Raw genomic sequence first — 25,120 nt, 5'->3', positions numbered from 1 at the left:
CGGGTCGCTCCCCATTCAGCTAAGAGGAAGCAGCGGCCGGGGGGAGGCGAGGAACCTGGCCCGGCTCACCCGGCAAGACCGCGTTTCCCCCACCCTCGGCGCTTCCTTCTGTGAATGTGAATGGAACTAAGCGCTCCTTTCTCTCCCTCAATGGCCGGCGAGGGGAATTCAAATGCGGTCTTTGGGCGCTCGGTATGGGTCTGGACTTTGGTTTTCAGAGCCTGCGCGTCCAAGGTCGCGAGCCTTCCCCGAAGGAAGTGACAGCTGCGGCGGCGCAGGAGGCCCATCCTCGGTCGTTTAAAGTCACTTAAGGAATAAAAGCCCCCGAGAGAGAAAAACGACCACCCGAAACCTCGGAAGCGTCGGGGGTGCCGGGCCCAACGCCCCCACGTGTCACTGCCGGGGACTCGCGGGGGGCCGCTTCCTAGCGCTCGGGGCGCGCCCGCCTCATCCCCAGGTGTCGGGAACAGACGCCCACCAGGTGCACCAGCGGGTCACACGCCGCCTTCGGGCTGGCTGTGTTCTTCCGAACTGGGAGCGGAGAGTAAGGGGCTCGACCCCGGGACGCCAGTCAGGCCTTCTGGGCTCCGGTTCAGGGTGTGTGCGCGAGCGGGGGACCTTATATGGGGGCCCTGGGTAGCACACGTGTCCGGCTTTTTGCTCCCCGACTCCGCACGCCTGGAGCGGCAATAGTGCCTGCCCTAGAAGGCCAGCGGAGAGTGCTCTCCACTAGGGTCCCGGGGAGGGTTTGGAGAACTGATGAGTTAAGTGCGCGACCCCAGGGGACAGAGGGCTAGTCGAGATTCGGCCAATGGCAGTAGTGGGCGGGGAGAAGACGACGCGGGGATCTGCGTGGGCCGAGTCACTTCCCTACCCTCGCCCTCTTGATGCCCCGCGGCCCCGCCCGCCCTCTTAATCTTGGCTCAGCCCTCAGGGCCCGCCCGAAGTCTACCGAGCCCGAGTGGCCCCGCAGCGCCCTGGAGGCGCCTGCTCCCGGTGGCGCTCTCGGAGGTGGTGTCGGAGGTAGGCGCGGGGCAGGGCGTGCCCGGGGCCCTGGGCTGTGGTCTTCCCGGGCCGCTGGGGAGGGCCGCAGCACTAGCTGGCGCAGTTCGTTTTGGATGGTCGTTCTGTCCTCTCGGGGGCTTTGAATACCAAGTTGCAGATCCCTGAAGTCGGAGGAGGCCAGGAGAGGGGCGCCTTTGGAGGATCGGGAGGAGACGGGCCGCTGCCTGTGTTGTGGCTGACCTCTTCTCCTGACCCCGTGTTCTTTAATTTCTGAGTCATGACCCTGCTTGGTTTTCTTATTGGGCTCATTGATCTCAAGACCCGCCGGCCCTAAAGGGGCTTCATTCTTCGGCCTCGGTGAACTTGCTGCCTGTCTATTAAAACGCCATCCTTTCCTGGCGGCGCGGGGGCGGGAGGACTGGCAGTCGCCGAGGCTCTCCGCTTCCACCTGGCCAGGGCTAGTCCACGCGGCTCCCGAGGGACGACCCCAGGCCCCAGTAGTCCTGGTAGAATGACTGGAGTTTCCGAGGGACCCGGGGAATGTGGCAGACGCTGCCCACAAGGGAAAAAGGGGTGCAGGCGGTGCATCCTAGGGCAGCCAAAAGTGGCGCGCCCCTCCCCTGCGGGCATCAGGAACGCCAGGACCCGCGGGGTCAGACCGCTGGGCCGGAGCAGGTCGCGGTGTTCCTGGATCTGCCCGGGGGCTCAGGGAGCGCGTCTCCATCTGCGCGGTGCGACCCAGGGTCCTCGGCTCTTCCCTCCCAGCTGAGGGCCCAGGAGCGCCTGGAGCTGTCGCTTGTTCCAGTGCCCTCCGACCGCCTGCCCTCGGCTCCCGGCCCAGCCCCGGGTTTGGGAGGGCCCCACGGCTCCCTCAGACCCTACCAAAGAGTTTTGTAGGACAGAGGAGAAGGAAGGAGAGGGAACTTCAACGGCTTTTGCAGGAACCGGGTTGGGGGCGGAAAGCGGAGAGCGAGTGTGGAAAAGCGGCCGGGCTTGGGGAAGGGGTGCTTGGAGAGGGAAGGCGAAGGCAACACTAACCCGGAATTAAGAGTCGGACGAGATCCCGGCAGATTTCCGTTTGGGGTTTTTTTGTGTTTGCTTCTATTGCTGTTTTTCGTTTTGTCTTAATTGTGGGAGAGGGCTGGCGGGATCGCACTGGGGGCGTTTATACTGTTGCCTTGGATCTGGGGCTGGCTCGGGTGGAGGAGGCTGGCGGGGAGGCGCGGGTCGGACCCCGGGCAGCTCCCGCGCGGTGTCCTAAGCGGCGCCCGCTTTTCCGCAGAGCCGCCGAGCGTGCGGGCCCGGGATGGCTCTACCCCGGCCAGGTGAGGCCGCAACTCAGGACAAGGTGTGCTACCAGCCGGAGAGCAGCCCGCAGAACCTGGCCGCGTACTACACGCCTTTCCCGGCCTATGGACACTACAGAAATAGCCTGGCCACCGTGGAGGAAGACTTCCAACCTTTCCGGCAGCTGGAGGCCGCCGCGTCTGCTGTCCCCCCCATGCCCCCCTTCGCCTTCCGGATGGCTCCTCCCTTGCTGAGCCCGGGTCTGGGCCTACAGAGGGAGTCTCTCTACGATCTACCCTGGTACAGCAAGCTGCCACCGTGGTACCCAATTCCCCACGTCCCCAGGGAAGTGCCGCCCTTCCTGAGCAGCAGCCACGAGTACACGGCTGCCAGCAGTGAAGATCTGGGCCACCAAATCGTTGGTGGCGACAACGAGAGTGGCCCGTGTTGTGGACCTGACACTTTAATTCCACCGCCCCTTGTGGATGCTTCTCTGTTACCTGAGGGGCTTAGGACCTCCCAGTTATTACCTTGCTCACCCAGCAAGCAGTCAGAGAATGGTCCCAAACCCTCCAACCAAGAAGGGAAGTCCCCTGCTCGGTTCCAGTTCACGGAGCAGGACCTGCACTTCGTTCTGTACGGGGTCACTCCCAGCCTGGATCACCCAGCCAGCCTGCACCATGCGATTTCAGGCCTCCTGGTCCCCACAGACAGCTCTGGTAAAGGGAGTTCACATCATTTGGGAGTCGAATTGGATGGGAATGCAGGCAGGATGGGGAAGAGGCGCTTCCAGGTGGAGCTGAGGCTGTAGAGGGCGGAAAGGGGGAGGTATCTCCATGACAGCCAGGGCCGTCTAGGCTCACTTCTGAGGCCCTGCTTGCTTAACTGCATGACCAAGGTTGGTTTTAGTGAGAGCTAAGGACCAAGAGAGAAATGGTTCCTGCAGTGAACTCCCAGGTAGGTTCAGATTCTATGCTAACATGCAATGACAGCCTTCAGCAGTTCACACCTAAGAGTCCCAGCTCAGCTAGCTACCCTGACCTTGACTTCCAACCTTTGGACTTCCAACCAGTCTTCCTTGACTAATCAAGCATTACCTATGATCCTCAAATTCTCTGAATTTGCCTAATGGGGTTAATTACATAACCTTCCATGAGGCTGTTCTGAGTCTCAAATGAGAAATTGTATATGGAATTGTATACAGTGAAATCATATATGAACAGACCATGTAAAATGAGCAGGGAAAAATAGAAACAACAAATAAACATCAAACTGGGATGATGGTTACTTCTAGGGAGTTAAGGAGGGAAACACCTTATAAAAGCACTTTATAATACATTTTTAATGAAAAATTGTTTCTTTTTAACCTGCCTTTTGCTAGGGTCTGATTCTCTTCCTCAAACTGTGGATAAAGACTCCCTTCAACTTCCAGAAGGTAGGCAGGACTCCTTGCATGGATTTCTTTCCCTGAACTAATGCCGAGTCAACTCTCCTCATTCTCTTTTCCTGCCTCTGCTTTCCCCTAGGTCTATGCCTCATGCAGACTGTGTTTGGTGAAGTCCCACATTTTGGTGTGTTCTGCAGTAGTTTTATTGCCAAAGGAGTCAGGTTTGGGCCTTTTCAAGGTAAAGTGGTCAACGCCAGTGAAGTGAAGACCTATGGAGACAATTCTGTGATGTGGGAGGTAAATCTGTTTCTGGTGGGTCTGCTGCTGAAAATGGTGCGGGAGACTAGTGGGGGGAAATCTTGGCCTTTGCCTTTCTGGGAGAGTCCTGGTCAGAGAGAGAGCACATCCAGGGCAGATATCTGTGGTTTGTGTTGCCTGTAAAAGGAAGGAATGGCCAGTGTTTGCTCCATGAGGATAGCACCTCTGCATGAATTCTGTGTTTTGTGGGTGCCTTACGTCATTTTAGTCTGGAAGATTAACTATGGAATATACATTTAAAGAATCAATGCGTTGTATTATATATATAGACAAAACCAAATGCTTTAGATATTATAGAGTGCTGAAAGTATGCTGAAGAGAATAAAAACAAGTTTTAAAATTCAATATTATTCACCTATAAAATTAGTCAAGGATTTAAAAAAAAAACAACAGATACTCTTCAAGATCTAGTGATGATATATTAGGGATATGCTAGTGGACTGCATTTTATTACCTGCAGGAGAAAACCATTTGTCAGAATGTATCAGATACCTTAAAATGTTCAAAGTCCCTTGACCCTGAATTTCTACTTCTAGGAATATACTACAGGAAAATAATCTGAAATCGAGACTATGTGGAATATGTTAATCCCAGGGTTGTTTATAATAACAAAATGTTGGAGACAGTGAAATTACCAGCAGCAGAGAAAGAAATAATTTTTCGTGTTTTTTTTTTCTTCTTCTTCTTGAGACGGAGTCTTTGTCTGTTACCCAGGCTGGAATGCAGTGGCGTGATCTCAGCTCACTGCGACCTCTACCTCCTGGATTCAAGCAATTCTCCTGCCTCGGCCTCCCGAGTAGCTGGGATTACAGGCATGCACCACCATGCCCAGCTAATTTTTGTATTTTTAGTAGAGACGGCATTTCACCATGTTGGCCAGGCTGGTCTCAAACTCCTGACCTCATGATCTGCCTGCTTTGGCCTCCCAAAGTGCTGGGATTACAGGCGTGAGCCACCAAACTTGGCCTTGAAAGAAATAATTTATAGCCCCATTAATATGCGTGAAAACTAAGTGGGAGTAAAATATAAAACTATTCAGTTGTGTTTAAGTGGTAGAATTAAATACGACGTTTTTGTTTCACTTACCTCTGTTTGTGAAATTAACATGCTCACTATAGGAATTTGGGAATCAAGAAATTGATAAAAGTAAGAATCTTTTAGAATATGTTACATTAGGTAGGCTCAGTGGCTTACACCTAAAATTCCAGCACTTTAGGAGGCCAAGGTGGGAGGATCACTTGAACCCAGGAGTTTGAGGCCAGCCTGGGAAACAGTGAGGCCCTATCCCTACAAAGAATTTTTTAAAAATTTGCCAGGCGTGATGGTGCATGCATTTAGTTCCAGCTACTCAGGGGGCTAAGGTGGGAGATCATTTGAGCCCAGGAATTCGAGGCTACTGTGAGCTGTGATTGAGCCACTGCACTCCAGTTTGGGCGACAGAGTAAGACTTTGTCTCTAAAAACAACAACAACAACAACAAAAACCCATTATGTGACATTACCTAGAGAGATGTCCTTAAACTAACAAATCTACGTTGGCATAAGTAGATTTATAAACCACTTGTAACTACATAGAAATCGGAATGATAGAAGTTTATTTGGTGGACTCAAGTGTGATATTTAGGTTGTAAGTATTAAAAAATTATTTTGTAGATTAGACCAAAAAAGAAGTACAATACAAACTTCATGTCTTATTTCATTTAGATATTTGAAGATGGTCATTTAAGCCACTTTATAGATGGAAAAGGAGGTATGGGGAATTGGATGTCCTATGTCAACTGTGCCCGCTTCCCCAAGGAGCAGAACCTAGTTGCCGTGCAGTGTCAAGGGCATATATTTTATGAGAGCTGCAAAGAGATCCATCAGAACCAAGAGCTCCTTGTGTGGTATGGAGACTGCTATGAGAAATTTCTGGACATTCCTGTGAGCCTTCAGGTCACAGAGCCGGGGAAGCAGCCATCTGGGCCCTCTGAAGGTGAGTTGCACACACTTACCTCGCCCAGTGAGGGCATTCCAGTAGAAGGACTGGGCTCTTTTCCACAAACCCTCCGTGCGCAGCTCCTGCCTTCTAAAGGCTAATGCAGAGGACTAACCAAGAGTGTCTCTAACCAGGAGGGCATTACCCAGGTGAAGGAAAGCATCCTCAGTTTCCCAAAGCTGCGGAAGCTACTCCTATTTATAAAGATACTTGTTCTTCTTCCCGACCTTCCACCCCAAGAGTAAAACAAAATGTACTAAATGGACGTAACTTCTACCATGGGGGAGCCAGTTTCTGATTCATCTCTGCCCAGGCTAATGTAGCTGAAGTCAATTCACCAGAGCAGTGTTTTTCAAATGGTGGGTTGCAGAGTTGCATGTCTTAGTGGGGTGGGAAATCAATTTAGCGGTCGAGACCCACATTTAAAAAACAAAAAAAAAGAGTAAGTATAGAGTGGAATAGAAAATATTGATGGGAATCACTTAGTAAGGATTGTTTTGTGAAATTTCGATTTCACATGGGCATATGTGTGTATGCTGGGTGTCAAGTATAAAATACATTGCCTACAATGGGTCTCAGGCAAGTTTGAGAAATATTGAGCTGGACTCTCACTCTCAAACTTTAATGTGGGAATGAATACCCAGGGATCTTCATGATGCTGGTTCCCATTCAGGGTAGCGGCCCAGGATTTGGTATTTTTATCAACTTCCAGGCTGTGCTGCTGGTCCTGGTCCCTGGACCACATTCCAGCAGCAAGGGGCTAGGGAACCACCAGCCCACTCCAGGGGTGAGACTTTGGAATTTGCACGTTAAATAAGCTCTCCAAGTGATTTCTAGATACACTAAAGTTTAGGAACTACTAATCTAGTAGGAGGTATATTATCTTGTATATACATTTATATACAAGATAAATGTATATTGCTGTAAATAAGAGAGAAGGCAGGCTGGATATGGTGGCTCACGCCTGTAATCTCAGCACTTTTGGAGGCCGAAGTGGGCGGATCACTTGAGGTCAGGACTTCAAGACCAGCCTGGCCAACATGGTAAAACCTCATCTCAGGCCGGGCACAGTGGCTCACGCCTGTAATCCCAGCACTTTGGGAGGCTGAGGCGGGCAGATCACCAGGTCAGGAGATCCGAGACCATCCTGGCTAACACGGTGAATGAAACCCCGTCCCTATTAAAAATACAAAAAATTAACCAGGTGTGGTGGCATGCACCTATAGTCCCAGTTACTTGGGAGGCTGAAGCAGGAGAATCACTTGAACCTGGAAGGCAGAGGTTGCAGTGTGCCAAGATCGCACCAGTGTACTCCAGCCTGGGCAACAGAGCAAGACTCTGTCTCAAACAAAAAACAAAAAACCTCTTCTCTACTAAAAATACAAAAATTAGCCAGGCATGGTGGCAGGCACCTGTAGTCCCAGCTACTGGGGAGGCTGAGCCAGGGGAATCATTTGAACCCAGGAGACAGAGATTGTGGTGAGCCAAGATCATGCCACTGCACTCCAGCCTGGGCAACAAAGCAAGACTCTGTCTCAAAAAAAAAAAAAAGAGAGAGAGAGAGAGAAGGCAAATTATTATGATATAATAAATGTGTAAGGAACAGGTTTTTTAAAAAAAATGGGCCAGGCGTAGTGGCGCGTGCCTGTAATCCCAGCACTTTAGGAGGCCGAGGCAGGTGAATCACCTGAGGTTGAGAGTTCAAGACTAGTCTGGCCAACATGGCGAAACCCTGTCTATACTAAAAGTACAAAAATTAGCCGGGCATGGTGGTGGGCGCCTGTAATCCCAGTTACTGAGGGAGGCTGAGGCAGGCGAATTGCTTGAACCTGGGAGGCGGAGGTTGCAGTGAGCTGAGATTGGACCATTGCACTCCAACCTGGGCAAGAAGAGCGAAATTCCGTCTCAAAAAAAGAAAAAAAAAGAGTGAATTGCATCTGCATGCCTGTTTTCCTGCTAGACTGAGATGCTTCAGGGCAGGAAATAACCCTAAACACCTTAGTATCTCCTGCTTCTGGATCCGAGTGCGTACTGAGTGAGAGGAAGACATTAGAACTAAGTTGGAAAAAGCTGCTTAGGAATGAGATGAAATAAGGCATGTGTAAGGCAGAGGGAGAGAGGGAAGGCAATCAGACTCAGGGAATAGTGAAGCAGAAGGCAGGGAAGTGTCCACCAGAAATCAGGGGATAAATAATGAGCAGTCATTATTTATCTAGTGATAAATAATGGTCCCAATGATGAGGGGCTGTCAGAATTGTTTTGGTGAACTATCTTCCTACTCCCCCAGGTATCTTATCTCCATGCTGGGTTCTCCCCGCCACTGAACCATCATAAGCCCTCATTCTGTTGCTTGTTCTGATCACCTCTGATATCTGCATACAGGTTGAGTATCCTTTTTCTGAAACGCTTGGGACCAGAAGTGTTTTGGTGGGTGGTGTGGGTGTGGGAATGTAGGTAAAGATAGGAATGGAGGCAAAAATGGTTGGGATTCTCTATGATCTATGGAGCTCTAAGTTGTCTCATACTTAGCACCAAACCAAGACCTGTTGGTCACTTCCTGAAATGTACCAACTCCTTTTGAAATAAAAGTCAACAGGCTGGGCATGGTGGCTCACGCCTGTAACCCCAACACTTTGGGAGGCCAAGGTGGGTGGGTCACCTGAGGTCAGCAGTTCACGACCAGTCTGGCCAACATGGTGAAACCCTATCTCTACTAAAAATACAAAAAATTAGCTGGGTGTGGTGGCGCATGCCTGTAATCCCAGCTACTCGGGAGGCTGAAACAGGAGAATCACTTGAACCTAGGAGGCAGAGGTTGCAGTGAGCTGAGATCGCACCACTGCACTCCAGCCTGGGCAACAAAGTAAGACCCCATCTCAAAAAAAAGAAAGAAAAGTGAGCAATGGATTTGAAAAAGTACCTGCTAAATAACTGACAAGATGGCCGGGCGCGTGGCTCACGCCTGTAATCCCAGCACTTTGGGAGGCCGAGGCGGGCGGATCACGAGGTCAGGAGATCGAGACCATCCTGGCTAACACGGTGAAACCCCATCTCTACTAAAGATGCAAAAAATTAGCCGGGCGAGGCAGCGGGCGCCTGTAGTCCCAGCTACTCGGGAGGCTGAGGCAGGAGAATGGCGTGAACCCGGGAGGCGGAGCTTGCAGTGAGCCGAGATCGCGCCATTGCACTCCAGCCTGGGCGACTAAGCGAGACTCTGTCTCAAAAAAAAAAAAAAAAATAACTGACAAGATGGTTATCATTATCGTTTTGAGAAATCATTATTATTTTTTGAGATAGGGTCTCACTCTGTCACCCAGGCTGGACAGAGCAAGACTCCATCTCAAAATAAAGAAATAAATAAATAAAGCAAAATATTGTGTAAAATTGCCTTCAGGTGGGCCAGGTGCAGTGGTTCATGCCTGTAATCCCAGCGCTTTGGGAAGCCGAGGCAGGCAGATCACCTGAGGTCATGAGTTTGAGACCAGCATGACCAACATTGTGAAACCCTGTCTCTACTAAAAATACAAAAAAATTAGCTGGGTGTGCTGGCGGATGCCTGTAATCTAAGCTACTCAGGAGCCTGAGGCAGGATAATCGCTTGAAACTGGGGGGCGGAGGATGCAGACAAAGCAAGACTCCATCTCAAAAAAAAAACAATTACCTTCAGGCTATGTGTATAAAGTATGTATAAAACAAAACATAAATAGACTTTATATTTAGACTTTGGTTCCATTCCCAAGATACCTCATTATGTATATGAAATATTCCAAAGTTCGAAAAAATCCTGAAATCCAAAACACTTCTGGTCCCAAGCATTTCAGAAAAAGGATACTCAACCTGTATGCTATTAACTGGAATAGTATGCAGATATCAGAGGCAATCAGAGCAAGCAACAGAATGAGGGCTTATGATGGTTGAGTGTGGGGGAAACCCAGCATGTAGAGAAGATACTTGTGTTACAGTTCTGAATCAAGTGATAACCTGATGCTTACAGCATTGTTTTGAGGACATATATTTTGGACAATGGAGGGAGACTTGTAAACGACTTAATTTGTTGGGAATAATTATAAATGAATGCTAATTTGTTAATCTATTAATATGAATGGTTTGGATGTGATAAAAAGGAAAGAAAAATTAAAATTCCATTGCATTCTCAAATGAGTTTTTTTCCCCAAAGGCTTTTTGGCCAGGATTGGTGGTAGGTGGGAGCCTTCCCCTTTAAGGTCTTGAGTGGTGAGGGAAGGGTCTAGACTGTATGTGGGCGGGTTATTTGAATATGTAAGCATTCCCCTCTTGTGAGGGAGAGGGAATTTCTGTGTGTGTTTTGGGGTGTGGAGTGTGAAGAGATAGGGGGAGGGAGGATAGGGAACAAGATAAAATTAGGAAGGATAGGGAACAAGATGAAATTAGGTTTCCTTTCTGCTTAAGTGGTTGTTCTTAAGCGAACTCAGTACTGAAACTATTCTAAATTTTGGTGTGCTTTATTGCTTATGTTTGTAAAATTGCTGACCCTCTCTTCCCTTCCCACCCCAGGAAGCAGGAAGGATAGGTATTTCTGACCAGTAAAAATTCTACCTCTGTGCCAAAAAAGTGTCCCAGCACGGGGATTCTGAGAGTATTAGCACCTCAATGAAAGTGATAGACAGAGCAGGGCAATGGATCGGCTTGGGGTTGGCAGTTGCCTTCCTGGTTATTTACTTAATGAATAGTTTATTTCCTTAGCCACCTGTTAAATGTGCCTGGGATGTAGTTGTCAACTAACAAAGTCCCTGATGGACAGCTTCCCTGCTGTCCTGATGCTGAGAAGATTTCTATCTGCAGACTCTTGTATATAGACTCACTCTTGGCTGCTCTTCCTCCCTGGGGTCAAACAATGAAGTCTCAGTGGTGCATTCATAGTCAAAGCCACTTTATCCTCTGGAATCCAGAGTGTCCTCTGCAGGGATGCTTTTGTAGGTGGCCCCTGTTCTCTCGCCTTCCCCCAACACATAGACACCCCTGGATGTGGGACCTGCTTTGCTAGAGTCTAGCTACACCCTCTCTAACTTCTCTCCTCCTCCCTCCTCCATTGATAAAAACAGATTTACCTCTCTCAGTCTTACCTGCCATTCACTGATAGTATCACTCACATTGGTAAGACTCAGTAAGTATTAGAATTAAATTAGTCATCACAGTAACCCTGTGCATTAGGGAAGTCAAGATGCTTTCACCCTTACTCTATACACAAAGATTCTAGCTGTGGAATCTGCCACAAGTTTTGAGTAATGAAGTATAAACTAAGAAGGTCCCTCGAACTTCGTAGAATGGAACAGCACTGTGAAGCCTGGGAAGTCAGCTGCGGGTGTCCTGGTGACTGCCTGAGCTTGTAACTCAGGCTAATCTTAAAGGCACAAAGAGAAATAGGTTGGCCTCAGTGTATTAACCTTGTAACAAATGCTAGGCAGGAATGTGTTCAAGAGCTGCAGGGTTGCACTGCTCTTAAATGGAGCTAGTGGAAGGGTCTCTTCAATAGTACATTTCAAGGAACAAAAGGGAAAGAGAGCCTATAGGTTAAGATATTTAAGAGACATAGCAACCATATACAACATGTAGACTTTGGCCGGGCGCGGTGGCTCAAGCCTGTAATCCCAGCACTTTGGGAGGCTGAGACGGGCGGATCACGAGGTCAGGAGATCGAGACCATCCTGGCTAACACGGTGAAACCCCGTCTCTACTAAAAAATACAAAAAACTAGCCGGGCGAGGTGGCTGGCGCCTGTAGTCCCAGCTACTCGGGAGGCTGAGGCAGGAGAATGGCGTAAAACCCGGGAGGCGGAGCTTGCAGTGAGCTGAGATCCGGCCACTGCACTCCAGTCTGGGCGACAGAGCGAGACTCCGTCTCAAAAACAAAAACAAAAACAAAAAAAAAACATGTAGACTTTGTTTGAATCCTAATTTGAATGGACTGACCAGAAAGTAATTAAACAAATACATATGTGTGTATATAAGTACATATATGTTTCTATAAAAGAATAAGAGTTAATTGTTTAGGTATGACAGTGTGGCAACGACATTATGTTTACGCCTTTTTTTTTTTTTTTTTTTTTTTTGAGACAAGATGTTGCTCTGTTGCCCAGGCTGGAGTGTAGTGGCTCAATCACTGCTCATTGCAGCCTCAACTAACTTCCCCAGGCTCAAGCAATCCTCCTGCCTCAGCCTCCTGGCAACTGGGACTAAAGGCGTGTACTATCACGCCCAGATAATTTTTATTATTTTTTTATAGAGATGAGATCTTACTATGTTGCCCAGGCTGGTCTCAAACTCCTGAGCTCAAGCGATCTGCCCACTTCAGCTTCCGAAAGTGTTGGGATTACAGGCGTGAGCCACTGCACCTGGCACAATTATGCTTTTTTGTGTGTGTGATGGAGTTTTGCTCTTGTTACCCAGGCTGGAGTGCAGTGGTACAGTCTCAGCTCACTGCAACCTACGCCTCCCAGGTTCAAGTGATTCTCCTGCCTCAGCCTCCCAAGTAGCTGGGATTACAGGCATGCACCACCACGCCTGGCTAATTTTGTATTTTTAGTAGAGACGGAATTTCACCATGTTGACCAGGCTGGTTTTGAACCGTTGACCTCAGCCTCCCAAAGTATTGGGATTACAGGTGTGAACCACTGTGCCTGGCCACAATTATGCTTTTTAAAAAAAGTCATCTTCTAAAGATTACAGTTAGATATTTTTGAGTCAAAGGATGAATTAGTATTAAAATAATCTACTATGGGGAGTGGTGATATAAATGAAAGCAAAATTAGTTATGAGTTGGTCAAAGCTTGGTGTTTGGCACTTGAGGGTTTATTACACTATTATTTTCATTTTGGTATATGTTTACATTTTTCTGGAGTAAAAAGGTTTTTAAAAATTATCTTGCTGGCGGGACACGGTGACTCACGCCTGTAATCCCAGCCCTTTGGGAGGCCGAGGCGGGTGGATCACAAGGTCAAGAGATGGAGACCATCCTGGCCAACATGGTGAAACCCTACCTCTACTAAAAATACAAAAATTAGCCGAGTGTGGTGGCACGCCCCTGTAGTCCCAGCTACTCGGGAGGCTGAGGCAGGAGAATCACTTGTAGAGGTTGCAGTGAGCCAAGATCGCACCACTGCACTCCAGCCTGAGCAACAAAGCAAGACTCTCTCAAAAAAATAAAAATAGGCCGGGCGTGGTGGCTCAAGCCTGTAATCCCACACTTTGGGAGGCCGAGACGGGCGGATAATGAGATCAGGAGATCGAGACCATCCTGGTTAACACGGTGAAACCCTGTCTCTACTAAAAAAAAATACAAAAAACTAGCCGGGCGAGGTGGTGGGCGCCTGTAGTCCCAGCTACTTGGGACGCTGAGGCAGGAGAATGGCATGAACCCAGGAGGTGGAACTTGCAGTGAGCTGAGAGCCGGCCACTGCACTCCAGCCTGGGCAACAGAGCAAGACTCCGTCTCAAAAGAAAAAAAAAAAAAAAAAAGATTATCTTGGCCAGGCACAGTGGCTCACGCATGTAATCCTAGCACTTTGGGAGGCCAAGGGAGGAGGATCACCTGAGGTCGGAGTTTGAGACCAGCCTGGCCAACATGGTGAAACTCTGTTTCTACTAAAAATACAGAAATTAGCCAGGCGTGGTGGCAGGCACCTGTGATCCCAGCTACTTGGGAGACTGAGGCAGGAGAATCGCTTGAACCTGGGAGGCAGAGGTTGCAGTGAGCCAAGATCGTGCCACTGCACTACAGACTGGGCAACAGAGCAAGATTCTGTCTCAAAAAAAAAAAAAAGAAAATTCCTCGTTAAGTAGCCAAAAGAACTATTGGCTAACAATAAATAAATAAATACATACATACATACATAAATACATAAACAAATAAATAAAATATCCTTTTGAAGGAACTAGGGAGGAAAGTAACTGAAGAGACATTGTGTTTGCTGTGTTTGACAGAGTCTGCAGAAGGCTACAGATGTGAAAGATGTGGGAAGGTATTTACCTACAAATATTACAGAGATAAGCACCTCAAGTACACCCCCTGTGTGGACAAGGGCGATAGGAAATTTCCCTGTTCTCTCTGCAAACGGTCCTTTGAGAAGCGGGACAGGCTTCGGATCCACATTCTTCATGTTCATGAGAAGCACCGGCCTCACAAGGTGAGTATTAGGAGGACACACGACCCGCCATCACGTTCTCTCTCCCTTCCCAAGCTCCTGAACACGGGGAGTTGCCTTGTAGGTGCTAGCTGCATGGCTGTGCTGCCGACGGACACCCTCTCTGAAGGAGGAGAGGATAGTATTACCCAACAGGCATGCGTGAATAGGCACATCGATACACACGTGTTAGGATGCATGTACCAGCAGAGGGAGGAACATGGAGGAAGGAGTGTCCACGGCCACCTGGACACGTGGATTATGAAAGATGCACAGAAGTGGCCTTGAGCCAAGTATAGGAGGACAAATGGGGTATCTGATTTATGCTGGTGGCAGGGTTAGTTGGGCAGGGGAAAAGGGTCTAGCCGTTCCAGGCAAGAAAGAATCTGGCATGTGCTCCTGGGGAAATGCACCTTGTTCCATATCTGTGCAAGTGTGTTGACGGGTATAGGTGAGGAGGAAGCGAAGGCATGGTGCTTCCAAAGAGCGGAAGGCCTCTACCGCAGGCCGAGGATTTTGTAAGACAGAAAAGCAGTAATGACATTAGGGAGCCATTCCAGATACCTGGATGCTCTGCTAGGCTTGGTGCAAAAAAGTACAAATATACCCTTAGGCTTAATTAAAAGGAGGACAAGGCTTGGGCACAGATGTATTCCTTTTTTTTTTTTGAGACGGAGTCTCCTCTGTCGCCCAGGCTGGAGTGCAGTGGCGCGATCTCGGCTCACTGCAAGCTCCGCCTCCCGGGTTCACGCCATTCTCCTGTCTCAGCCTCCCTAGTAGCTGGGACCACAGGCGCCCGCCACCACGCCCGGCTCATTTTTTGTATTTTTTTTTTTAGTAGAGACGGGGTTTCAGCATGTTAACCAGGATGGTCTCCATCTCTTGATCTCGTGATCCTCCTGCCTCAGCCTCCCAAAGTGCTGGAATTGCAGGTGTGAGCCACGGCGCCCGGCCAGGCACAGGACACAGATGTATTCTTGCTTAACTGTTGGCCTTGTCAGAACTACCTCAGGCAGCTACGATCTTGAGCCCATTTTCCTGTTTTGAAAATTGAGAGTAATCATCATAAAATTGTCCTTATTTCTTCCTTCCTTCCTAAGCTTCTGGAAAAGTCATGTTTAATTACTATATTATTTGTATATATAGTATATATAGTGTATATATACTATATATTTGTTATGCTATAAAATTTGAATACATTTACAATTATCATGTATTTGTGTAATTCTAAAAGGATTTTAAAATATCAGGATGGTGAAGGTATTTCTCGCTTATTAGACTGGCAAAAGTGAAAACTATCCAGTATTCTGATAGTGAAAAGTTTGAGACTGCATGTTCATCAACACAAAACTGATTATATAAATGATGGCTTACTGGCCAGGCGCAGCAGCTCACGTCTGTAATCTCAGCACTTTGGGAGGCCAAGTTGGGCAGATCGCCTGAGGTCAGGAGTTCGAGACCAGCCTGGCCAACATGGTGAAACCCCGTCTCTACTAAAAATATAAAAACATTAGCCAGGTGTGGTGGCGAGCACCTGTAGTCCCAGCTACTCTAGAGGCTGAGGCAGGAGAATTGCTTGAACCCTAGAGGCAGAGGTTACAGTGAGCGGAGACGGTCGTTGCACTCCAGTCTGGGTGGCAAGAGCGAGACTCCATCTCAAAAAAAAAAAAAATTTGTCTTATCAAGCAAAAACTAGATTACAGAAGATGTATAGAATGCTTGCTCTCTTTGAAATTGGAGGACTGTCGACCAGGAGGTCAGTAGATGACAGGACTGATGAGGAAGCTGGTGATAGTGAGATGATAGCTTACTCTTCAACAGATGAGGTGCTCTTACAGTAGAGTAGAGAACAATTTTTTTTTCCCTTTTTTTTTTTTTGAGACAGAATCTCGCTCTGTTGCCCAGGCTGGAGTACAATGGCATGATCTCAGTTCACTGCAACCTCCACCTCCTAGGTTCAAACAATCCCCCCACCTCAGCCTCCCAAGTAGCTGAGCTGAGGCTATAAGTACGCGCCACCATGCTCAGCTAATTTTTTGTATTTTTTGTAGAGATGGGCATGTGGTGCGCACCTGTGGTCCCAGCCACTCGAGAGGCTGAGACGCCAGAATTGCTTAAACCTAGGAGGCGGAGGTTGCGGTGGGCTGAGATCGTGCTATGGCACTCCAGCCTGGGCAACAGAGTGAGGCTCTGCCTCAAAAATATAAATAAATAAATAAATAAATAGATCTGCTCTCTCCTCTGCGCCTAAGCATGCCTGGAAAGAGGATGTGAAAGCTCGGAAACCTTTCTCAGAGGAAAATAGTTTTTTCTCTTTAGTAAACATAATTTCCTTAAAAGTGATGTCAAAACCAAAGGCCTTCTGCTTTATCCCTGGCAACCCCTCCGGTGCTTGCACCTCTCTAGTAGTTTACTTCACCTGGTGTGAAATTCCTGAGACAGTTTCGAGAGGAGTTGCCAAGGTCAAGACTTTGGAGAAACAACATTAATTATTCACAGCGTGTGTACAAAATATTAACCTCTTCATGAAAGTTCAACATGTCTCAGATCATCTGCTACTGTGCCTTGCCATGGTGGCTTACATGTTCATTGCCACCCCTCCTTGACTTCTAGCTCCTGGTTTCTAGCAGTGTGGAGCACATAGTAGGTACTCTGTAAATCATAGATAATTGTTGAGTTAATTGTACAGTGCTTGTAGTTTACTCATAGCGCTGTGAGGAAGGCAGAGCAGGTATTTTGCCCATGAGCAAGATCGGAAAACTAAGATTCCAAATTTAACTGATGTGCTGTAGTCACGCAGCTACCTGTTGAGAGAGCAGGACTAATTCAGGCCTCTGCCATACACCACAAACTTGTTCAGTTCCCACATTCCACATCTGAAGCAAGAGTTCTCTCAGGTCAGGTGCCGTGGCTCACGGCTATAATCCTAGCACTTTGGGACGCCAAGGCAGGAGGATCTGTTAGAGTTCAAGTCAAGGCTGGGCAACATAGTGAGACTTCATCTCTGCAAAAAAAAATTTTTAAGTTAGCTGGGCCAGGCGCGGTGGCTCACGCCTGTAATCCTAGCACTTTGGGAGGCCGAGGCGGGTGGATCACAAGGTCAAGAGATGGAGACCATCCTGGCTAACGCCGTGAAACCCCATCTCTACTAAAAATACAAAAAATTAGCCGGGTGTGGTGGCACACGTCTGTAGTCCCAGCTACTCAGGAGGCTGAGGCAGGAGAGCTGCTTGAACCCAAGAGGCGGAGGTTGCAGTGAGCCGAGATCGCACCACTGCACTCCAGCCTGGATGACAGAGCGAGACTCCATCTCAAAAAAAAAAAGTTAAGGCCGGGCGCGGTAGCTCAAGCCTGTAATCCCAGCACTTTGGGAGGCCGAGACGGGCGGATCACGAGGTCAGGAGATCGAGACCATCCTGGCTAACACGGTGAAACCCCGTCTCTACTAAAAATACAAGAAAATTCGCCGGGCGAGGTTGGCGGGCGCCTGTAGTCCCAGCTACTTGGGAGGCTGAGGCAGGAGAATGGGGTGAACCCGGCGGGGCGGAGCTTGCAGTGAGCCGAGATCGCGCCACTGCACTCCAGCCTGGGCGACAGAGCGAGACTCCGTCTCAAAAAAAAAAAAAAGGTTAGCTGGCTTAGTGGCGCGCACCTGTATTCCCAGTTACTCAGGAGGCTGAGATGGGAGGATTGCTTGAGCCTGGGAGTTCCAGGCTGCAGCGAGCCGTGATTGTGCCACTGCAGTCCAGCCTGGGTAACAAATTGTGATCCTGTCTCAACAAAAAAATGATAATTTTTTTTGAAAAAGAGTTCTTCTCTAACCCCAGGTAAATGCAAGATTGAAATGGACTTGTTAGAGGAAGATGTGATTTCAACTATATTTTTCTTTTTCACCTCAGTGTTCTACATGTGGGAAATGTTTCTCTCAGTCTTCCAGCCTTAACAAACACATGCGAGTCCACTCTGGAGACAGACCATACCAGTGTGTGTATTGTACTAAGGTAAATGGAACCTCTTACTAAGGGATGTGTCCTGAGCTCTGCTTGGGTGTCTATGTATAAGAACTTGAAACAAAGCCTGGCTTAATGAGTTCTTGGTAAATGTTAGTCAAGTATCAGCGCAGTCCTCATTTCCACCCCTAAATATGCTCGACTTTGCTAAAGATGGTCAAATATAACCAACCTCCTATTGCCAAGCTGGCATTTAGGGTACATGTAGTAAAATACATTCCAAATTTATGGAGACCTGATGACCTATTACATAGTATTTAAAAGCACTAGCCAGGTGTGGTGGCTCACGCCTATAATCAAATTTTCCGTGCATTGGTGGCTCATGCCTGTAGTCCCAGCTACTTGGGAGGCTGAGGCTGGAGAATTGCTTGAGCCCAGGAAGTGGAGGTTGCAGTGAGCCGAGATTGCACCACTGCACACTCCAGCTTGGGTGACAGAGTGAGACACTCTCTCTCAAAAAAAACAAGGGGTGGGGGGCGGTGGCTCAAGCCTGTAATCCTAGCACTTTGGGAGGCCGAGTCGGGCAGGTGGCTTGAGATAGGGAGTTCGAGACCATTCTGGCCAACATGGCAAAACCCCATCTCTACTAAAAATACAAAACTTAGCTGGGCATGGTGGCACATGCCTGTAATCCCAGCTACTTGGGAGGCTGAGGCAAGAGAATCACTTGAACCCGAAGGTGGAGGTTGCAGTGAACCAAGATCATGCTACTGCACTCCAGCCTTAGTGACAGAGTGAAACACCATCTAAAAAAAAAAAAAAACTCACTATTTTGTAGTATTTAAGAGCACAAACTTGGCCAAGTTTCAAGTCCTGCCTCTGGTGCTTACCTAGCTGTGCCACCCTGAGCAAATCCATGAACTCCTGCTAGTTTCCACATTGATAAACTGGGGAGATTAGTCTTTACCAAGTTGTTGGATAACATCAGTAAAATATATGAAACTCTTGTAACAGTGCCTGGCACAACATAAAAAGTAGTACTGGAATGTTAACTGATACTATTACTACTTTAATCTGTGAAGGATGCTACTGATGTAATTTTCTATAGGAGCATTGCAGAAGCGGCATCTAGTCTATGTTACACAGAATACAGAGTTGTAAAAACAGATGAGTCATGTGGTTAGACATTGCTGTAATAGAAACAATAGGTTGACCACGCTTTAGACATATTACACCAAAATAGGTCTGTGCTGTCCAATGTGCAGTTAGCTGTTAATCATATGTGGCTATTTCAATTAGTAAAGACGAAGTAAAGTTGAAAAATTCAGTTCCTAGGTTGCATTAGCTGCATTTTACATGCTCAGTGGCTCCATGTGGCTAGTGATTCCCAAGCTGGACAGCGTGGGTTCAGAATATTCTCATTATTGCAGAAAGTCCTGTTGGAAAGCACTGGTATAGCTTATGTTTCTGTCACTGAGTCATTTACTTTTTACAATAAAGCTGCAAAAGAAGTAGAGGCTGTCCTACAGCTACTTCTAAGCCTCTCAAAATGAATAAAAACATGAGTCTACCAGATTAGGGCAACTAATACCTCCAAAGTGTGTATCAATAGAATGAAAATAATTGGCATAGAAACACACTGCTGAGCCGGGCACAGTGGCTTACACCTTTAATCCCAGCAGTTTGGGAGGCCAAGGTGGATGGATCACCCTGAGGTCAGGAGTTTGAAACCAGCCAACATGGAGAAATACCATCTCTACTAAAAATACAAAAATTAGCTGGGCATGGTGGTGCACCTATAATTCCAGCTACTTGGGAGGCTGAGGCACTAGAATTGCTTGAACCTGGGAGGTGGAGGTTGCAGTGAGCCGAAATCATGCCACTGCACTCCGACATGGGTGATGGAGTGAGATTCTGTCTCAAAACAAACAAACAAATAAAACAAACCTACAAACCATCTCAAAAAGTTTAAATTAAAAAGAAGAAGAAGAAGAAGAAAACCAGTAAGGCACTGACTTATGCAAAGACACTGGCCAATATTAGCTTCTGGTTGATATTAGCTTCTCCTTCTGTAATGAGGTTTGTCCTGAAGTATGATCCTAGGACCCACGTCAGAATTGCTTGTTTAAATGCAGGCTCCTGGGTCTCATGTCAGATTTTTTGGGTCACACTCTCTTAGGTAGGGTTGGCAATCTGCTTTTTTTTTTTTTGAGACGGAGTCTCGCTCTGTAGCCCAGGCTGGAGTGCAGTGGCCGGATCTCAGCTCACTGCAAGCTCCGCCTCCCGGGTTTACGCCATTTTCCTGCCTCAGCCTCCCGAGTAGCTGGGACTACAGGCGCCCGCCACCTCCTCCGGCTAGTTTTTTGTATTTTTCAGTAGAGACGGGGTTTCACCGTGTTAGCCAGGATGGTCTCGATCTCCTGGCCTCGTGATCCACCCGTCTCGGCCTCCCAAAGTGCTGGAATTACAGGCTTGAGCCACCGTGCCCAGTCTTTTTTTTTTTTTTTTTTTTTTTAAAGAGAGGGTCTTGCTTTGTTACCCAGGCTGGAGTGCAGTGGTGCCATCATAACTCACTGCAGCCTCGACCTTCTGGGCTCAAGTTATCCTCCCACCTCAGCTTTCCAAATAGCTGGGACCACAGGTTCATGCCACCATGTCTAGGTAATTTTTTTACTTTTTTTTTTTTTTTTTGAGACGGAGTCTCACTCTGTCCCCCACCCAGGCTGGAATGCAGTGGCGTGATCTCGGCTCACTGCAAGCTCTACCTCCCGGGTTCATGCCATTCTCCTGCCTCAGCCTCCTGAGTAGCTGGGACTACAGGCACCCGCCACCGCGCCCGGCTAGTTTTCTGTATTTTTAGTAGAGATGGGGTTTCACCGTGGTCTCGATCTCCTGACCTTGTGATCCGCCCGCCTCGGCCTCCCAAAGTGCTGGGATTACAGGCGTGAGCCACTGCGCCCAGCTAATTTTTACTTTTTGTAGAGGTGAGGTCTTGCTATGTTGCCCAGCCTGGCAATCTGCTTTTTTTTTTTTTTTTTTTAATACAGAGTCTCACTCTGTTACCCATGCTGGAGTACAGTGGCTCAATAACGGCTCACTGCAACCTCCGCCTCCTGGGTTCAAGAAATTCTCCCATCTCAGCCTCCCAAGTAGCTGGGATTACAAGTGCATGCTACCATGCTCGACTAATTTTTGTATTTTTAGTAGAGATGGATTTTCACCATGTTGGCCAGGCTGGTCTCGAACTCCTGACCTCAGGTGATCCACCCACCTCGGCCTCCCAAAGTTCTGGGATTACAAGCATGAACCACTGGGCCCAGCCAGCAATCTGCTTTTTTAAAAACTGGACCTCCAGATAATCTATCCACTGAAGAACCACTGTTCTAACATCCAGTGCTTCTCAAAACCAGCCAGAAGGACACGTCAGTAGAGTCCTTTCTGATTAAGGCTACTGCTGATGACCAGAAGTGCTCTTTGTCCTTAAAACTCAAGGTTTGTCCGTAAGCATGAGCAACAATGAAATTAACGCCTTAGTTTAATTGGTTGTCCAGCTCATGGAAGTTGACTTTTTCTTGTACTCTGTGTTTCTGTTCTCTGCAGAGGTTCACTGCCTCCAGCATACTCCGCACACACATCAGGCAGCACTCCGGGGAGAAGCCCTTCAAATGCAAGTACTGTGGTAAATCTTTTGCATCCCATGCTGCCCATGACAGCCATGTCCGGCGTTCACACAAGGAGGATGAGGGCTGCTCATGCAGCATCTGTGGGAAAATCTTCTCAGATCAAGAAACATTCTACTCCCATATGAAGTTTCATGAAGACTACTAGCCCTGCCAGGCACAATGACTCATGCCTGTAATCCCAGCACTTTGGGAGGCCGAGGCGGGTGGATCACTCAAGTCCAGGAGTTCGAGACCAGCCTGGGCAACATGGTGAAACCCCATCTCTACCAAAAAAATACAAAAATCAGCCGGGGGTGGTGGCACATGCCTGTGGTCCCAGCTACTCAGGAGGTTGAGGTGGGAGGATGGTTTGAGCACAGGAGACGGAGGTTGCTATGAGCTGAGATCGCCCCACTGCTTTTCAACCTAGGTGACAGAACCAGACCCTGACTCAAAAAAAACCAAAAACCAAAACAAAAAACCCCAAAAACGACTAGCCCTCAGAGTGTGGAGACAATGTAAAAACAAGGGATTCAGATTCTATTTCCTTTTATGGGTTATAGAAGTCCCTGCAGTTGGCCGGGTGGTTCACGCCTATAATCCCAGTACTTTGGGAGGCCCAGATGGGCAGATGAGCTGAGGTCAGCAGTTCAAGACCAGCCTGGCCAACATGGTGAAACCCTGTCTCTATTAAAAATACACAAATTAGCCTGGTGTGGTGGCACATGCCTGTAATACCAGCTACTTGGGAGGGGAATTGCTTGAACCCAGAGGCGGAGGTTGCAGTGAGCCAAGAAAAAGGTAGATTTTTCTCTACTATTTGCCTTGGGCCTCCAATTATACTATGTGGTCATCATGTATTATATTTCTTTATAGAAAAGATTCTTTTATATATATAAAGAGACAGAGAGGCAGGTCCCAACATGTTACCCAGGCTGGTCTCAGACTTCTGGGCTCAACTGATCCTCTCGCTTTGGCCTCTGAAAGTGCTGGGATTATAGGTGTGAGCCACTGCATCAGGCCTAGAACAAATTCTCTAAAAATTCACTTATCATACTGTGCACTTGGCAGAAACAAAAACAAACAAAAACCCCACTAAACAAATAAATAAATAAATATTAATTTAAAGCCAGGTGTGGTGGCAAACACCTGTAGTCCCAGTTGCTTGGGAGGCGGAGGCAGGAGGATCCCTTGAGCTCAGGAGTTTGAGGCTGTAGTGCTCTGTGATCACACTTGTGAATAGCCAGTGCACTCTAGCCTGGAAACAGCAAGATTCCCACCTCTAAAATATACATAAAGAAATTAAATACAAATAAAAATTTGGATGGGCACAGTGGCTCATGGCTATAATCTCAGCACTTTGGGAGGCTAAAGTGGGCAGATTGGTTCAGCCTGGGAGTTCCAGACGAGCTTGAGCAACATGGTGAAACCCTGTCTCTCCGGAAAAAAACAAAAAAAAGACTAACCAGGTATGGTGGCACATGCCTGTAGTCCCAGTTACTCAGGACACTGAGGTGGAAGGATCAGTTGAGCCTGGGAGGTCGAGGCTGCAGTGAGCCGTGATGGTGCACAGCCTGGGTGATAGAACGAGACCCTGTCTCAAATAAATAAATACAAATAAATAAGAACTCATTCGAGTCAGAGCTTCATTAGTATTGTAACTATCTTCAGTCATGAATTAATATTCCATCTTTATTTTGATTAATTTTAAACACTTTGTTCCCACCCCTCCTCCACTACATGACAAATGCCAGTTAATGTGTTTAGCTCCAAAGTTACTTGGAGGGCACAGAACTTATTTGTCCCACCATCTGTGATGTTAAGTAATTGGGGAAGAAATGTGATAAGCAAATGAAGAAAGGCTAAAAAAAAAATACCGATATTGCTCTAGGTTTAAACCTGATTTCATTACTGATGAATAGACAGTATGAAATAGACAGGATATTTTGGGGGGTTTTTCTAATTAGCTAGTTCTTGCTAATACAAGATGCAGAGCACACAAACACACAGAGGCCCACTGAAAAGAAAAATGTGCTCTGCATGGTATCCTACAGCTGATGCAAGTGTTCGGGGAATGGGTTTCTCTAACGTGCACAGAGACATCAGACTCAACTCATATGTGGATCATAATAGCCAACATCTATGGAGCATTGACCCTGTGAGATGATGCCACTGAGTTTACCACTTTACAGATGAGGAAATTGAGACTGAGAGAGATGAAAGAAGTGGGGCAAGCTGATTTGCCTTTAAGAGGCAAAGCCACCTCTGCCCAGCTCCAGAGCCCAGCCTCCTAACTAGCCTCTATGCCCAGTTTATGGATCCTGTTAAGAAAATAGCATTTTTTTGGGCCAGGTGCAGTGGCTCGCTCATGCCTGTAATTCCAGCACTTTGGGAGGCTGAAGCGGATGGATCACCTGAGGTCAGGAGTTCGAGACCAGCCCGGCTGACATGGCAAAACCCCATCTCTACTAAAAATACAAAAATTAGCCAGGCATTGTGGTGCATGCCTGTAATCCCAGCTACTCGGGAGTTTCAGGCAGGAGAATCGCTTGAACCTGGGAGGCAGAGGTTGCAGTAAGCCGAGATGGTGCCACTGTACTCCAGCCTGGGTGACAGAGAGAGACAGCGTCTCAAAAGAAAAAAGGAAAATAGCATTTTTCTGGAGACTATCCATCCCATTCTTCTCCATATTAAGTTAAGCAACAACAGACTGAAATACCACGTGGAAGATTTGAGACCAGAATGAGCAGGATAAAAGTGCTTCGAAGGCAGCCACAGCTGCTGAGGATCTGTCCCATCCCAGCCGTGTTTCTGCTGACCGCCTGGGGATCTGCTGCACCCTCCACCCATGGCCACAAATGGAGCAAATTCAATACGAAACAGATGCCCCTTCCAGAGGGAGGTTCCCAGCTCTAGCTCAGTCCTTTGAGAGATAGATAGTGCAGGTGGAAAAGCAGTGACAGATTCTACTCTAGGGAATTATTTGCTGCCTTGCTGAAGTCTGAGTAATTTATCCTAATGGGAATGTGCCCTGTTGTTTTAGGACTGTTTTACTTCGTGTTAATTAAGACAACAATGGTCTTTCGAAGAGATGGGGGCTCATTGTATAATTAGACAGCCTTTCCTTAACTGCTGGTTCAAAATGTATTACTTGAAACATTTTCTTACTGTTATGGGTTTAAACATTATTTTTAATCAAATAGTAAAACAAGTCATCAGAAACTGGTGTGATCCCAACTTTTTCACTCATTGAATAATTCAAATTAACAACTTCGTTCTTTGAACTAGAATAGCAGCAAAGGGAGGCAGGGTTTTTTGTTTTGTATTTTGCTCTTTTCTAACAGTCATTCAAATATATGCGTGCCAGTAATTGAAT

The 25,120-nt window shown here is 47.5% G+C and overlaps 1 protein-coding gene across 3 annotated transcripts; it reads left to right on the top strand.

Annotated features, from left to right (window-relative positions):
• Window positions 1–461: 461 nt before the first annotated feature.
• On the top strand, window positions 462–24,966 carry PRDM14 (PR/SET domain 14). Of its 3 annotated transcripts, none has more exons than XM_015454936.3 (8): window positions 462–597; window positions 2,288–3,011; window positions 3,674–3,727; window positions 3,819–3,976; window positions 5,701–5,971; window positions 13,933–14,135; window positions 18,032–18,133; window positions 21,683–24,966. In XM_015454936.3, exons 2-8 carry the CDS (start codon window positions 2,312–2,314, stop codon window positions 21,908–21,910), a joined length of 1,716 nt encoding a protein of 571 aa, XP_015310422.1. In that variant the 5' UTR covers window positions 462–597; window positions 2,288–2,311; the 3' UTR covers window positions 21,911–24,966. The 3 variants fall into 3 exon arrangements, with proteins under 3 accessions (XP_015310422.1, XP_005563559.1, XP_045254301.1); XM_005563502.4 differs by lacking the exon at window positions 462–597 and adding an exon at window positions 787–1,023; XM_045398366.2 differs by lacking the exon at window positions 462–597 and adding an exon at window positions 1,076–1,511.
• The last annotated feature ends 154 nt before the right edge of the window (window positions 24,967–25,120 follow it).

This window comes from Macaca fascicularis, chromosome 8, assembly GCF_037993035.2.
Source record: "Macaca fascicularis isolate 582-1 chromosome 8, T2T-MFA8v1.1".
Taxonomy (NCBI): domain Eukaryota; kingdom Metazoa; phylum Chordata; class Mammalia; order Primates; family Cercopithecidae; genus Macaca; species Macaca fascicularis.
This window is presented reverse-complemented; position numbering and strand designations above follow the sequence as displayed.